The sequence below is a fragment of the Centruroides vittatus genome, unplaced genomic scaffold (genome assembly GCF_030686945.1).
Source record: "Centruroides vittatus isolate TY-2023 unplaced genomic scaffold, ASM3068694v2 contig_620, whole genome shotgun sequence".
In the NCBI taxonomy this organism is placed as follows: domain Eukaryota; kingdom Metazoa; phylum Arthropoda; class Arachnida; order Scorpiones; family Buthidae; genus Centruroides; species Centruroides vittatus.
In genome coordinates this window covers 395950-411761 of record NW_027122381.1, presented here as the reverse complement: position 1 = coordinate 411761, position 15812 = coordinate 395950, and the positions used below count along the sequence as shown (strand labels likewise).

General features: G+C 35.1%; 1 protein-coding gene across 1 annotated transcript; it reads left to right on the top strand.

The window, feature by feature from the left end:
* Nucleotides 1–1583: 1583 nt before the first annotated feature.
* On the top strand, nt 1584–15620 carry LOC136979405 (RING finger protein 37). Its single transcript, XM_067275353.1, has 4 exons — nt 1584–1835; nt 5030–5343; nt 8359–8775; nt 14555–15620. The coding sequence occupies exons 2-4, from the start codon at nt 5073–5075 to the stop codon at nt 15337–15339; spliced, it is 1473 nt and encodes a 490-aa protein (XP_067131454.1). The 5' UTR covers nt 1584–1835; nt 5030–5072; the 3' UTR covers nt 15340–15620.
* Nucleotides 15621–15812: the final 192 nt, after the last annotated feature.

Genomic DNA, 15812 nt, shown 5'->3' with positions numbered 1-15812 from the left:
AAATATCAAGACCAGTACACTTCCCTTTCAACGTTATTAGTTTCATTAGCTCTTCTTGCATTATATTGCCTGATTTATATCGAGCAAACACTGCTAATTGTGGATAACCATTTACATCATTACTCTCATCTAAAGCAATTGAATACATTTGTGCATAATTTAAGTCATTATGTATTTGCGAAAAAATATTTCTTTCTAATTCTATTACTCGATCTTTAATTGTATTGCGACTTATTGGTAACTCATTTATACGCTTTATAATCAAGTCCTTTTCTTTAAAATCTGCAAAGTAGCACTACATTCTAAAAACGCTTGTTTTACAAACTCTCCTTCTGAAACAGGTTTCCCCTGGCGAGAAATGCAATGGGCAACTTGAAAACTAGCAGCTGTAATGTTATTTTTTGGAATCAAAAAAGTTTCTAAAACACTGGTTTGTGAATGATTCTCTTTTTTTCTTTTGTAAAAATATATTCTTCTTTCTTCATCTGTTGAAAGGCTGAGACTAGAATGCAACTTTTTAAAATGTCTTTTTACATTGTATGTACGCGATGTAACTTTTTCGTTACAAATTAGACACAAAGTTGTTTTATTCTTTTCAATCACACCATATTTATCAAACCATTCTGTTTGATATGGTCTGGAACTTGTATCATTTGTTTTTATTTTTTTAACCACCGACATAGTACAGGGCTACAACTAAAAATATTTATATTTAGTGTACAATAATTTGAGAAAAAATTTCTTATTAACATTCCTGATATACATACATATGTAGATGAGAAACTTTAATAATAAAAAAATAATAATTTTGAATTATTAAACACTTTTAGACGCGTATGACAAGGCTGCCGTTTAGTTCAACACTGGTATATCCCCGAGCTGGTACATCTCCCCGTTCTACAATGCAACGAATATGTATGAGCGTCAAGTTTATGACTAACTGTCATGAATGCACAAGTGCTGTGACACAATAGAAAATCAGCTGGCCAATGTCCACTTGGAAATATCTACTATGTAAAGTATTGGCCTTTTCGCAGAGAGGGAACAAAAGAAGCGCGACCTTGTCAATTGGACCCACTGCGGTCAGGTAATATACCACTTGTAAGGTGTTGACTTGTAAACAGAGGAAAAACAAAGGAAGCGCCGACTTTGTCAATTGGACCCACCTGTGGTCAGACGATAGGCTGCTTGCCATATAAAAAACTACTAAAAATGAGTAGCGGACGCTAATGTAAGCTCATACTTTATTTTAAAAATATTTTTGATTGTCTGTTCTCTCTTTTATGATATAAAAAATAAGTTTATAAAAATCAACGCGTGGGTCATTTAAAAAGCCTGCGTGGGTCAGTGTCTGACCCGCGTGTCATAGGTTCGCCACCCCTGCATTAGATGCCCGGCCAGTCCGAAGACTTCGGTCTGTTACCAGGTCTCGAATATGTCGCATAGGTTACGATTCTAATATTTAAACATTGAGATATTGCCCACTTTTACGCCAATTTGGCATCATTTTTTTAAATTAATATTGTTCCTTGTTAAATAGAAGAGATGACGTCAAATCAACGTAAAATTTTATCTCATCTGGCAACACTTTGCGTCACGTTATTTATACCGTCGTAATGGCGGCTACTACGCGTTTTAGTGGGGCATATTCAGCCAACGGCGCTTTTACCAAGTTAGCACATAGTAATTAGGGGTTATAAGCGCCATTACGATATTATCCCAAGTATGCACGTTGATCTGAACTAATCGGCCAACTCGTAGTTAGAGAGTAAGGCATAATAGCCATAATCTCGACCACCGCTCAAGAACGACTTACGACGATTATCCGAGACGACGTAAGTCGATAGTTACGTAATTTAAGATTTTTCAAACGTAAATTTCCGATGCAAATTCATATTTAACTTCCTTCTTTTGTTTATATTTTACTGAAGATAATTACTCAAACAACCCGTAATTCGCCAATTTTTATTTTTCGTAGGACCAAGTTACTTCTAGGTCACTTATTACGTACTTAAAAGTAACGCCGGAAAATTGCGGCTCTGATTACGTGGGACCGTATCAGAGCTGTAGCCACGTGTCTGGGGTCAAAACCTCAAAATTTTAGATCCAAAAACATTCATCATGAACCCCAACTCCCCTAAAAGGGTAAGGTGTGAACTCTGAGTGAGGGATTTTCCACCTCTCGAAACATTTGCTGATGGAACCGTACTGGTACGTGTGACCCTTTGCTGGTTATTTGCCTCTGAAGGTTGGTTTTTACTGCCAACCAGTATACTGCGGTTCGTGACCGATGCTCTGTGTGTAGTCGTGTGTTTCGGTGGAGAGGATTCCCCGCAACCACCCGACGACTGTATAATACAGAGTACTTTGCAAACGGTTGAGTGGACTACTTGAAGCAGATGTAATCGCCTGGGCTAAATAGTTAAATGCGATGGTCTTTTCTGGCACGATGTGACTGCCGATCACATGCGGCCTGGAAGTGGGCCGATTTGGGGAGATGGTTCTCGCTGAGGGTAGAATTTGGTGGTGTGGTTCCGTTGACGTTTTTGCTTTTGTGAGTGTGGTCTATGGCTCTGATAAGGTCCCGACTGTCTGGTTTGGAAGTGTAAATGTATGGTGTTTTTGGTTGTCTGGAGGTCTAAAGTTTGGGAGGATTGGACCTTCCAAAAACCCAAACTTCAGACTCCCAAACCCCTTGTTCAGAACTACATTTGTACCCAAACTCATGCCAAATGAAGAGTTATAGGTGCTGATTTTCAGAAAATAATCCTTAATTAATCTTCTTTTTGTGACAGACTCTAATGCTTATAAAGATTACTATATTATGCAACATTGGTTAATGATGTGCTAAAAAGAAGTATTTATTGTGATGTGCTGACAATGTCAGGATGCAATTTTTATTTATTTATAAATTTTAAAGAATCATGTGACTTATGGTCCATGCTGGAAGTTTGTATATAGTTAATCCTGGCCTTCGACCCCTAAGATTAATGAATAATGGATAGACAACAGTGGGAATTTATAGGTCTGCAATTTGGAAATTGCAGTCCAATTAAATTATTTATTTTAGAAATTTTTTAAACATGATAATGACTATAATTATTTACAAGTTTGATTGCGTAATCATCATTGATATGGTCTGTTAGATATGCTCTACTAATGAGAAATGTCAATTTTGTCTTTATCACTGTACCAAGTCAATGTAATATTCATAGGTACCATATTACACAAATTATTATTTTCTTATGGATTTCTGCTTTTATGAGATGAAGGCATATTTCAGTTAGGCAAATTTTTGTTAAGCTATCAGATTTGACATTTGAATTTCATTTGGAGATGATTATTCTGATTAAATTCTTTCTGTTTTCTGAGGAAACCATTAACTTCTTGAGGATATATTCTAGATTCAAACTTATTGTGTTTAGAAACCTCTCATATCATTTCTCCCAAGCATTGATATTTTTATCTGTGTTATCCAGCCAGACAACTACTGTTAACCAGTTAATTGATCAGATTTTGAGGCAAATGGATCAAAAATAAAGTCACACTCTTGAAAGACCTCTAGGTACTGTACATATGTTTTGCTTTATTGTAATGTGCTATTCAATAGTTCTCCTGTTTAAAAGCTGCAGTCTTTTTGTTTGATACGAAAATCTGTTCCAGACGTGAATGAAGTTAATTCAACAAAAATATTGTAGGATAGCCTTGTATTATTAGGCTGCAATTTGCAAAAATTGTAGACCTATAAATTCCCACTGTCATCCATCTGTTATTCTTTAATCTTATGGGCCAAAAGCCCCGATTAACTATATATGAACTTCTGATGCAAACCGGAAGTCAAATTATTTCAATTCAAAAATTTTCCCCTGAAAGAGTTAGATGACTGGCATGACTCCATTGCCAATGGAAAAGTATGATGTACAGGGGCAAGACACTACAATACTAATTTGAGGTGGAGAGCATATATTTTTGTGAAATCCACAAATATGTGAAAAAATTGTAACACAAAATTTTTCGAAAGATTGTAAACATCTGCCAATAGAAAAACTACCGAATAGTTTCGGATCAGAGGTCACCCCGATTGTCAGCAATCTGATGGAAAAGTTGACACATAGGTGTCAGAAAATGCATTGTCATCGTCAACATGAACGATCACGTGATCGCTTTCCCACGACAATCGAATAAAAGCTTGAGCCCCGGGAAGCTCGGGGCGATCCAAAGGAAGTTATACTCGTCGATGTGATACATTCGTCTCCCAGCTCGACTAAAGGAGAAGACTCCAGTAGAAGACAGATCCCAGTTTCAAACTTCCATACAGCTCGCCATATCGTCTAGGATGATGATTCCAACAAACTGATTGACACATACCATTCGTTTCTTCATAGAGGTATTTTGTTAACCAATTGTGAACACACTTCAGCTATGGGAATAGGCTTAGCCTAGAGTAGCTCTCTGTATATATATCTTAGTAATTAATCGCATTTAACCGAGTTAGCCTTGTAGACCTTCTGTATGTCAATTTTAGACATTAATAAATGCTTAGTTATTTTATTTAACCTGTCTCCTGTCACTCCCAACCATCTGTTGACTTGCTCACCTCCCTTGCTACGCGATAAAAAGCCATTCGAAACAACAACGTGGGCGGTCTTTGCAGACTGTTGCCGAGTAAGTGGTCAGTAGGGATTCACCCCTGGCCCACAGTTTCTCACATTTTAAATTAAATAAATTAAAAATATGGTAAAAAATTTCAGCCTGGCATTGTGACCATGTCACAATAAATAATTGCTCGTTATTTGTTACATTTATTTTCTTTGAGGAGATACTTTATTAAACAGATTATCATACATTCGATCTTTATGGGAAATTTACAAAAACTAATGTTTTAATCAAATAGGATTCTTTGGATTTCCCTGAAGATGGCAAAAAAATATATATATATATATATATTTTTTGTTTTATAGAAAATTTCATTTATTCTAGATATTTAAGAAATTTTCAGTATTGATGTTTACAAACATTTGTTTTACAGATAAATGCAGAGCTACAACAGAAAGCTATAAAACATCTCGAAGATGGCTGTTAATTTTTGTCAAGAACATCATTTTCCAGCGATATCGAGCAGCCACGTATGCCGCGACGGATATGACGTCACTAATTTAATAGCCATCAATCAGGCCGTGAGAAAGAATGGATTTTGTGCTGAATACTTTATCAAACCTCCGGTTAATATTATTATTAAATTTCCCATACCTATTGAAATAAGTCATGTATTACTTGGTGTAAAATTAGGAGAATATCAGACAACCAGTTTGGAAATTTGGTCTAAATATTGGCCGGCAAATTGTAAGTATTTTTATATATATATATATAGAACTAATTAAATGAGATTTAAATTAGATATTATTTTTATGCTTAAAGCAAAGTTAGTTTTTTCAATAGCCAACATCTTTTAACTCATCTCATTAACCCATTCATGCAATAACTTATCAAATCTATATTCTTAATCTTCTAAAATATGCCAAATGCTGTTTAATAATCTACTATGTGGATTTTAACATTTATATTTTTCATCAAAAAGTCTAATTCAAAATGATGTAACCTACACTTGCATTTGTTTTTTATTCATATTGGGCACTTACCTGGCAAAGTGACTTTAATACAGCTGGATAAGCAAGCCAGTTTCATAGTCTGTTTCAAATGAAATGGACTATATTGTTGCTTGCTTATCCAGTGGTAGTAAAGTTGCTTTACCAGGTATTGCAACCGTGTTACCGGAAAACTGTTTAATATGCTGTTATTCTGAATAGTACGTGTGTTAAAATAGCACTAAATAATTGAAGGATGTTTAGTCTTTGTTTTTTCATTATCACATATTATTTCTCTCTTATGTTTTCTCCCTACTTCTGAAGTTTATTTAGTCAATCAATTTAGGATTATCAAAGCATTTGTAATGTTACATTAAGCATTAGTTTTGCACATTTGGTCTTCAGACTTGCAACTTTTCTCTTGAATTTCACTTGCCAAGGAAAGAATTTACATAGTATTCATACAGTTCAAATTGTGCCCGTTTTAATTACATCAAGCCGCTCTGTTCTCTACAATCTATAACTTTCATTTTCTTTTAATTTGAGGGAGCCGTATACCGTGTATCAGAAGTACACAAGAACTGTATCTGATATTGGAATGGTATTTTATACATAACCTACATATTGTATATATACAGAGGAATAGCACAAATGTCAGATCCCTACTCCTAAGAAATAAGATAGGGGGTCCCATATACCAAGCTGCAATAAGAGTCTAGGTCAGGGGTGGTGAACCTTTTTGGGTCCATGTGCCATACAGTAAGCATACTTAGCATTAAAGATGTTTATGTGCATCAAAGTTTAAGACCTTGAATAACAATATTTAAATAAATTAAACAAACAAATATGCTTTAATTAGAATAAATGTAAAAAAGCTGTTTGAAAAAAGGAGAATTGGGTGATAAACTGAAAGGATGATTGAAAAAGACAGATGATAAATCTAAATCATACGATACATTATGTGCAACGTGATTTCTCCTTATGTGCCATGGGTTCACCAGGTGAATCATATGTGGCTAGCAAGCCACAGTTTTCTAACTGTAGGTATATGATATATGACAATGGACATAAATGGGTCATATTGGGCTGTTCGGAAAATTCATAGTGATTTTTGATAGCTGACTGTTGAGGTACTGATTGACGCAAAAATGATTAGAATTGTACAAACCAGTGAATATTACAATAATTGACCTTGAGACGCATCTGTTACCAAAAATACCATTAAGATTATTCAAATATTGTTTTATTTGTCTCACTGCAATAATGGATGCAAACAACGTGCATTATCGACACTTGTTTCCTTCCTTTACCGTAAAGGCAAAAATGCTGTACAAACAGCAAAAAAAATATGTGATATTTAAGGTGGGAGTGCTGTAGCAGAATCAACTGTTCAAAAGTGGTTTGCAAAATTTAAAGCGGGTAATTTCAGCCTTAAAGATGCTTCTTGCTCAGGGAGACCTCCCATTATTGAAGAAGACCAGATCAAAGTATTATTGGATGAAAACCCTTATTACACAACTCTAGAGATTGCAGACATAGTGAAGTCATCAAACAGTACTGTATTTCAACATCTAAAGAAGCTTGATTATGTGAATCATTACGACATTTGGATACCTTACAATTTAATGGAAAAGAACTTACTGGATCGCATCTCCATTTGTGATTCTCTTGAAAGAAGAAATGAAAATGATCCTTTTCTGAAGCATTTAGTGACGGGTGATGAAAAGTGGATCGTTTGTAACATCAGCCAAAAACGATCATGGAGATAAGAAAAATGAACCACCATTAAAAACTCCAAAGGCCAGTCTTAATCCAAAGAAGGTCATGCACACTGTCTGGTGGGATCGGAAAGAAATCCTTTATTATGAGCTGCTTCCACAGGATCAAACAATTGATTCTGATAAACTGAACATGTAAATTAAAGAAAAACGTTCGAAACTAGCCAATAGAAAAGGCATTGTGTTTCACCAAGATAATGCTAGACAGCACACATCTTTATGAACATGCCAAAAATTATTGGAATGTTTTAGCATAGTCTGGGATGTTTATGGGATGCCCTAGACTGGGATGTTTTATCCCACCCCCATACTCACCCGACCTTGCCCCGTCGAACTACCATTTGTTCCGTTCTCTGCAAAATTTCCTTTATAATAAAAACTTTGATACTTTGGAAGCTTGTAAAAACCACGTGGATCAGTTTTTCGCAGGAAAAACTGGAAAGTTCTACGAAGAGGTTATGAAGCTCCCCTTAAATGACAACAGGTCATTAAAACCAATGGTGCATACATAATGGAATAAAAGTATATTTTTAGTTCTAAACAGTTTCTTTTATTTCTCTTAAAAATTACTATGAACTTTCCAAACAAACCAATATTGTGGTAAATATAAAAGGAAACAAATGCCACATTTAGCACAGATGCAAATAATGACTGCCTAGCACACAGTTGTAGTATTCTCAGATACTGTAAACTCTCACAGATGTCTCTAAACAGGCAGATTTAGCCAATTGTTTCTGAAAACCATTATATATGGGTCTGTAAAATTGAAGGTCAACAGTACAATTTTAAGTACCATATGTAATACTGCAAAAAGTATGGCATTTTATGAAATCACTATAGAAAACTGGTCAAAGTAGAGGAGTAGAGGTGTTGTAAAGAAAGTAGTTTTATAAAGTGGGGATCTACTGTCTAATTCATGTCTAAAAATTTTATAATTCTAATATTTTTATCATAACACAATCTCTCAATTATTTTAAATTAAATCTTTATTTCAGATGACGATAAAGATGAGAAATTCGAGCTAATAGGAAAAAGTACAAATATCATAGAAAGCAATGTGTTGTTTGCAAATAACAAGTATGTGCCGAGAAAACTTTTTTCCAAGTTACCAAAGAATATGTTACCAAGTGATGTGGCTTCTCGACGATTTACCGCAAAGCAGTATACTAATTTGTCCAGCATTGGTTCTCTACAAATAAGTTTAATCAAAGTTTCACGTAGCGGTTCTCCCCTTCTCTCTAAATTAGAAGTATGGGGTCAACCTGCCAGATCTTGTCTGGAATCTGTAGTGATGTCCGTTCTGAAAGCAGAACAGAACTCCCTCCCTTCGTCGTCATCGTCGTCTCTTTTTAAAAGTGGTAAAGACCGTTTTGACAAATTAAAGAATTTGGATTTGGATTTAGGCAAGAATGGTAAATATATTTTTTCTCCCTCACTTTTTTAGTAAATTTAACCTTAGATAACTGAACTTAAATCAGTGTTACTCTGTAACTAATCATTCGACTCAGACTACGATACTACTCAGACACCTTATACCTCTGAGAAATTATTAATTTAATTATGCAAACGTTTTCCACCTGTTCCACAGGTCATCTTCAAGCAATTTCTTACTTCTGGAATGTTATCTCGTGCAGGTGCATTTGCCAACTGCGTGGAAATTCATGATTGACAAACACCCCATTTAATCAAGCATATAGCATATCCTCATCCCCTATAAAAATATAGATATATATTATGTTAGTTTACGTCCCTTAAATTATTATTTAGCGGATCAATATGTTTATTGAATCAATTTTATTAATGTTTTTATTATTGTTTATATTTTAAATTTTACATGGAATGTTCCAACGGTTTTTTTAAAAATTTTGAAATATCGTGCTCATATATATTCGAACCTGCACGAGATAACATTCCAGAAGTAAGAAATTGCTTGAAGATGACCTGTGGAACAGGTGGAAAACGTTTGCATAATTAAATTAATAATTTCTCAGAGGTATAAGGTGTCTGAGTAGTATTGTTTTAAAACTCTGAGCATTTTATTCAGACTACGAATTAAAAACAAGTATATTTTTATATTTCTTTTATTTATAAAATAGCAACGAATTGAACCTTTAAAGAAATTCCAGGATAATTAATTGCAAATTTGATAATCAATTGCAACCTCTAACTACTTTTCGATCTACTTAGGAGATCTTCCTCGGGATTCATTAAATTGGATGTTTTAAAAAATTATTTAAAAACGTATAAATGAGAATTTTTCAACTAATTCTCTTTAAAGTTTAAAATAATATTTTAAATTGATTAAATCGAATTTAAATTTCTCCAAAATAATTTTTAATTTAACTGCTCCCTTAGGTACAATGATTGCCATGCATAAGATACTTGTCCTTCCTCTTTGAAATTAGTGCAACAGCCGCTCTTTATGGATTTAAATATTTCAAGAGCTTCCAGTGTCCTTATTTGGTCGTCATGTTTAGATCGTCTTATGATGAAAGCTTTGTCCAGGTGGACTTGAATATCGTTGTCTCTGGCATACCTGGCTAGGGCGGTGTTGTATTTTCCTTTACTGATATCATATTTGTGTTCAGCCAGTCTTACTTTGAGAGATCGTGTGGTAGCGCCGATGTATTCAAGATCACGCTGGGATCTATTGTCTCTCGGCATAATCTTATAAACGCCAGGGACCCTAAGCATGTCAGTGTTGTCCTTTCTGTTTCTAAGGATGTTATAAATAGTGGGAACATGCCTATAAGCTAATCTATCCCTTCTGTGATGGGCAATCTCTCTATATAAGCTTTCCATGTTGTTGTTATAATCTAGAACTATGCAGTGCATGTTGTGAGCGTTTCCACTTAGTGATACAATGTTATTGGGCATATGAGTACTCGTGTTGGAATAGGCATTTGCTAATTTACGAATAAGATGTTTTTCGTAACTATGCCTTTTAGCTATGCCCTGAAGACGTTTAAGATCTTTTAACATGTCCTTGTAGTATGCGCAGTGGGTAAAAGCATGTTTAGTTAAGGTGCGAAAGGCAGCTATTTTGTAGCTATATGGGTTGTATGTGTGACCGGAGGGTTGGCACTTCTTTAGTGCCTCATCAGGATTGACACCACTGTGTGTAGGTTGACACAGAAGCTGTGGTCTATTGGAACTAGGTCACGCGAGCGGTCGCATTACTGAGTGATCGGATTTAGGATGGAGTGAGAGAGACAGCGCACTGGAAGTGATTACACAGAGTATGGTAATAAAACAACAACATAAATTCTGTATCATTTTTATCTGTATTTTTAAAATTTTATACACCGTAGAGTCCTGCTAGTTCGAACTAATTGGGACCGAGCCCCGTTCGGATTACCAGATTTTCGGATTAGCCAAATAATCAAATAATGCCGAAGAAAGCAGTAAAACAGGTCTGGTATATATAGATCCAACACCATCAATAACATCAGTGCCCCACCCTGGACAAGGGTGAAAGTGCAACGAAATTGGCAGTAGAGTTTGGAGTGGGCAAGGCCACAGTAATTAACTGGAAAATAATCTTGCAGTTTTGTGCCTCTACTTCAGAAAAATCAGTTGAAAATCAACAAACAGCAAGGCCCTCAATGTTTGACAAGCTTGATGAGGCCTTATTCATGTGGTTCACCCAGGAAAGAAAAAGGGAAACACCCCTAAGTGAACCTTTTGTCGAAGAAAATTTCCTCTCCACCGACCTAAACACGTTTGGATTAGCGGGACTCTACTGTACATTTAAATGTACCATTCTATAAATAGTAATAATCATGTGCTGATTAATAAATCAAACGTGCTATAATTTATGAGATTTAAGGCATCTGAAACGAATTCTACCATTTTAAATTACTGCTATTATGTTAATTATTATCCAAAAAGTACACACCATAAGAGTTTCATCTCCCATCTTAATCTTTTAATAAAAGATTACATCATTTTGTTAAAGATTTGTCTATTATGAGTCGGCATGTTACTTAATTATATCAATTAACATGAGGATATGAAGTGATGCTTCAATTCTTATCACCCATGTCAAATTATGATTATTCAGATCTATTTCAAACTCATATTTTTATAGCACTAGACCAACACTTTTAGGATGTCTGGCCAATAAGATTCTAATTGGAGTATTTAAAAATTTTTCTAGTAAATTCAATTTGACACAATTTATAGTCAGTTATTACAATCAGTTAAATTTTACTTGGGATCTGTGGATAGACTGACATTTGAGCTTGTCTAGGAGTGATAATCACAATGGTTACATATTTATCTAAAATTGGAATTATATATTTGGAATATCCCTCTTGGAATATTTGAATATGTTAAAGATAAATTGAATACTACTTAAGCTTATTACAAGACGTATATAACAGAGTGATCCAATTCTTGGTGCAAATTTATACTTTTGAGCTTACTCATAATATACTTTTTATGTAAAAAATGTGGTAAAGCCTGTGTAAACTGGATTCGCACAGTACCAAATTATTTTTTAAAATTTTCATCTTTAAATTGTACCAGATAAATGACATACAGCTACATTTGTTTTTATAGTAAAAGCACTTTTACATAGTAAAAAAAATTTATTACAAGGTATAATCCAAATCTATATATATATATAATCGAGACGAGTTGATATTAATAATAATATAAATAAAAGTCAGCGCAGAGCCCAAATGGTTAGGAGTTGAAAGTTGAAATTTGGTACACAGTTAGCGTACGTCACGAGAACGCACACTAAGAAGGGATTTTTCAAAATTCCTCCCCATGGGGGAGAGAGACAGGAATAAGGCTTAACACTTCCATCAACAATGGAAGTGTTACGTAACAATGGAAAATTGTTAAGAGAAAGCGACGTGCAAGACGCAGATGCAGTTTTTTTCGTTTTTGCGGGAAATCGAACATATTTTTAGACCCATCTAAAAATTCTCTAGTTAGTCTGGAAACAGGGAAACCCAATTTTTGCATTCTGTGAAAACGGGTAAGGTTGACTATAACGTAATAATCTTAATCTTCGCTATCGTTAATTTTGCCCGAGCAATGCCGGGTCCACCCGCTAGTAATCAATAATTCAAAGTGATTACTAAAGAAAAGAGTATTTGAATGCAAGATCTAGACCTATTTGACGGGGAAGTTCTAGTTGAAGTTCTGAGAACAAGTGCTAGGTATTTGAATGCTTCTTGGATGCTATCGTTGAGTTAAAATGACAGTGAATAGGATTGAAATATCAAGAGCTATTCTTTTGTTCCTGCTCTGTATTGGAAATTCTAATCACGTTATAGTAATACAGAGGCCAAGTTATACGATGATCTGACTCTGCATGCACACCATTCTGACAGTATCTGTGCCAGATGTCTGGAAATACTCTTTTTGCTTACTGCCTGTGTTTTCCTGGATCATTTGCATATCCCATTTATCTGACAGCACACAATTAGTAGGTGTCCCAATACTTCTGTGAACATTGTGTATACATGTGATGATTTATGTAAAATTTCACTAAAGTATATTACTTTTGTTATCATTATGAATGTCAGTTGTACTATGTTATTTCTGTAATTTTTTTAACATATAATGACACAATCCAATTAAATGCGGGAAGATTCAAGCTCCAAATTTTTAACCCGCAAATTGTAGATCCCCTGTATGAGCAGAAAGTCAAAGGAACCATACCTGTACATGCGACCTTTTGCGAGATATTTGCCTCCAAAGGTCAGTTTTTAACATGTGTCAAGCAATGTCAAGGCTCACTATTGCTTGCCTTGACTGATGCTTTGCATGTAGTCATACACTTTGGTGCGAGCGATATCAAGTACCTCAGTTCCCAGGTGGGGGAAAACCCCCACACCCCCTAAGACTATATAACATGAAGTACTCTACAAACAGTTGAGTGGGCTACTTGAAGCCGGCATAGTCGCATGGGCTAGATAGTTAAACGCAATAGGCTTAATGGAGTGACGCAACTCGTGATCTCGCACGGCTGATTTGGGCACTATCTTGTGAAGGTTCACTTGTAGAGGTATAGTTCCTTAGACTTTTTTGCTCCTATAGGTATGCTCTACAGCTCTAAGGTCCCAAATTTCTCATTCAGCACTTGAATTGAGCTTTAAATGGTGTATCTATATTTTATGAATCTGACATTTCGTTAAAATAATACGGTGATACCTCGGTTTTTGTCGATAATCCATCTGAAAACAATTGGCGAAATCCGAAACCGACGAAATTATTTCCATATGAATCAATGTAAATCCAATTTATTCGTTCTAGACACTCCAAAATACATACCGAAAACACATTTTATATAGAATAAATATAGTGTTTAATACTAAAAACAATAAGAAATTAATATAAAATGAATATAAAAGTGGCCGATCTTAATGTCACTCATATCTTTCAATGGTTTCCTTCTTCAACTCGATCATGTTCTTAGCCTTCTTCAAGGGCTGCTTGGTTCTGGAAACTTTCTTTGGTCCTATGATGGAGCAAAAAGGAAAGGAAACCAATGAAATTGTTTGGCTAGAGGCACGGGGGTAATAATGCTTACACAACGAGAAACACCACCACACTGAGCAGGAATTTGGGTGGGTTGCCCTTTGTTTTCGCAAAATTAGCGAGGGCACACCGACGAAATCTGGAGCAACGACTAAAACCGAGACAAATTTTTTGCAGAAAAAAATCGACGAAAACCGAAACTGATGATAACTGAAGTCAACGAAAACCGAGGTATTACTGTATATAAAATTTTTAAAATTTTATACGTTTCATATTGCTGTCCTTATTCCATAATTACCATCACTCAGTATGTTTTATAACCATGAGAAGTAAAACCTAATTTCTTATTGACCACGGCTGACCGAAGTGGTGGTGATTCCATTCTCTTGCTACAAGACACTAGTTACTTTGTCATTAGCAACATGACATTCTGCAACAGCTTTTGTGAGGGTCTGTACATCAGATCATTAAACTGTTACTTTTAATGATATTGCTGATGTGGGAAGTTGTTAATAATGATCCTTTTGTGAATCCCCCTCTCGATCTGAAGGATTTCTCTTGACTCCATTACAATTAAACTTACAAAACACTAAAGCTTCTAATGTTTTTTCCCCTAAATCAATACCATTACAAATTTACCAAAAAGTTGTTTTAGTTACTTATTTGAGAGTAATTATAAAATTTTAATTTCAGATCATCACTTAGATGAAGACGAATTAGACATTCCTGCAGAATTTATCGATCCCATTACTTGTAGTATTATGACGTTACCTATTGTTTTACCATCCGGGCACACCATTGACCAGTCGACTTTGGAGAAATATGTAAAAACGGAAGCGTCTTGGGGGAGATTTCCAAATGATCCATTTACGGGCGTACCTTTTAACAGTTACCAGAAGCCCGTTCCGAGTGCCAGTTTGAAAGTGCGTATCGACCAATTCTTGTTAAAAAATAATAAGCTATATTCAGAAGTACCGAGAACCGTGGGAACCAAAGAACAAGAGAATTCTAAGGCAAGAACATCGTCTCTTGTGAATTCGGATGGAAAATTGGAATCGACGCAAGGAACAAAGAGACTGTCCCCAGAATCAAATACATGTGTAAAGAAACACAAACTCAACATTAATAATGACAGTTCTGGTGTAATGAATATATTTAATTATTATAATCCTATTTCGGAACACCAGAAATCATCATCCTCTCCTACGAACGAAGATGATTTAAAGTTTTCTTCAAATTTGGACGAAGCGTTAAGAGCAACTCTGAGCAGTTGTAAATCGTACACGAAACCACTTTCGGAAAAAGTGAACGATCTGTTATGTTGCGTCTGTCATTCGGATGCCATTCTTTACTCGTTATCGTGTCTTCACTTACTATGCAGGGAATGTCTAGTACAAAAATCAAAGAAAACTAGAGTTATCTGTGATAAATGCCATGCACCTTCTACTGTTGGTAACATTGTACGGGTACACGCATAACAAACTTAAGACAATATCCTTTTTTCTTACATTTTGTACCAAGAGTACTTAATTATATTTGATATAATTGTTTAATATACCAGATTTTCTTTCATCCTTACAGTATTTATTATGCGAACGCTCCCATAAAATGCAGAGCGATGTCTCAGCGATTACATTTTCTATTTTTTCAATGGTAAATTAGTTATTGCAACAAGATAGATTCTAAGGAAAATATTTTGTAATTTTATATTACTGTGTTTTGTTTATTTAAAATAAATTCTATAGAAATTATACAAAAATTTTTTGATTGATATTTGCCAGTTTGCATACACGACAGGGGGGACACCTATTGCAGGCTGTGATTTTGGAGCATGCGTGACGGCCAGATGTTAAGATATAAGCCTACTGTTGTAGTGGATCTGGATTCGAATACAGTTTGGACTCCAAAATGTATTATGGGTCATAAAGTTGGGATGTGCTCCCATTCCTCA

Bases quoted from the DNA above. Each gene is read 5' to 3' on its own strand.
- LOC136979405 (XM_067275353.1), top strand. From the start codon at position 5,073: ATGGCTGTTAATTTTTGTCAAGAACATCATTTTCCAGCGATATCGAGC. The intron at 5,344-8,358 runs GTAAGTATTTTT...TCTTTATTTCAG, and splicing joins TAAATATTGGCCGGCAAATT to ATGACGATAAAGATGAGAAA. The intron at 8,776-14,554 runs GTAAATATATTT...TTTTAATTTCAG, and splicing joins TTTGGATTTAGGCAAGAATG to ATCATCACTTAGATGAAGAC.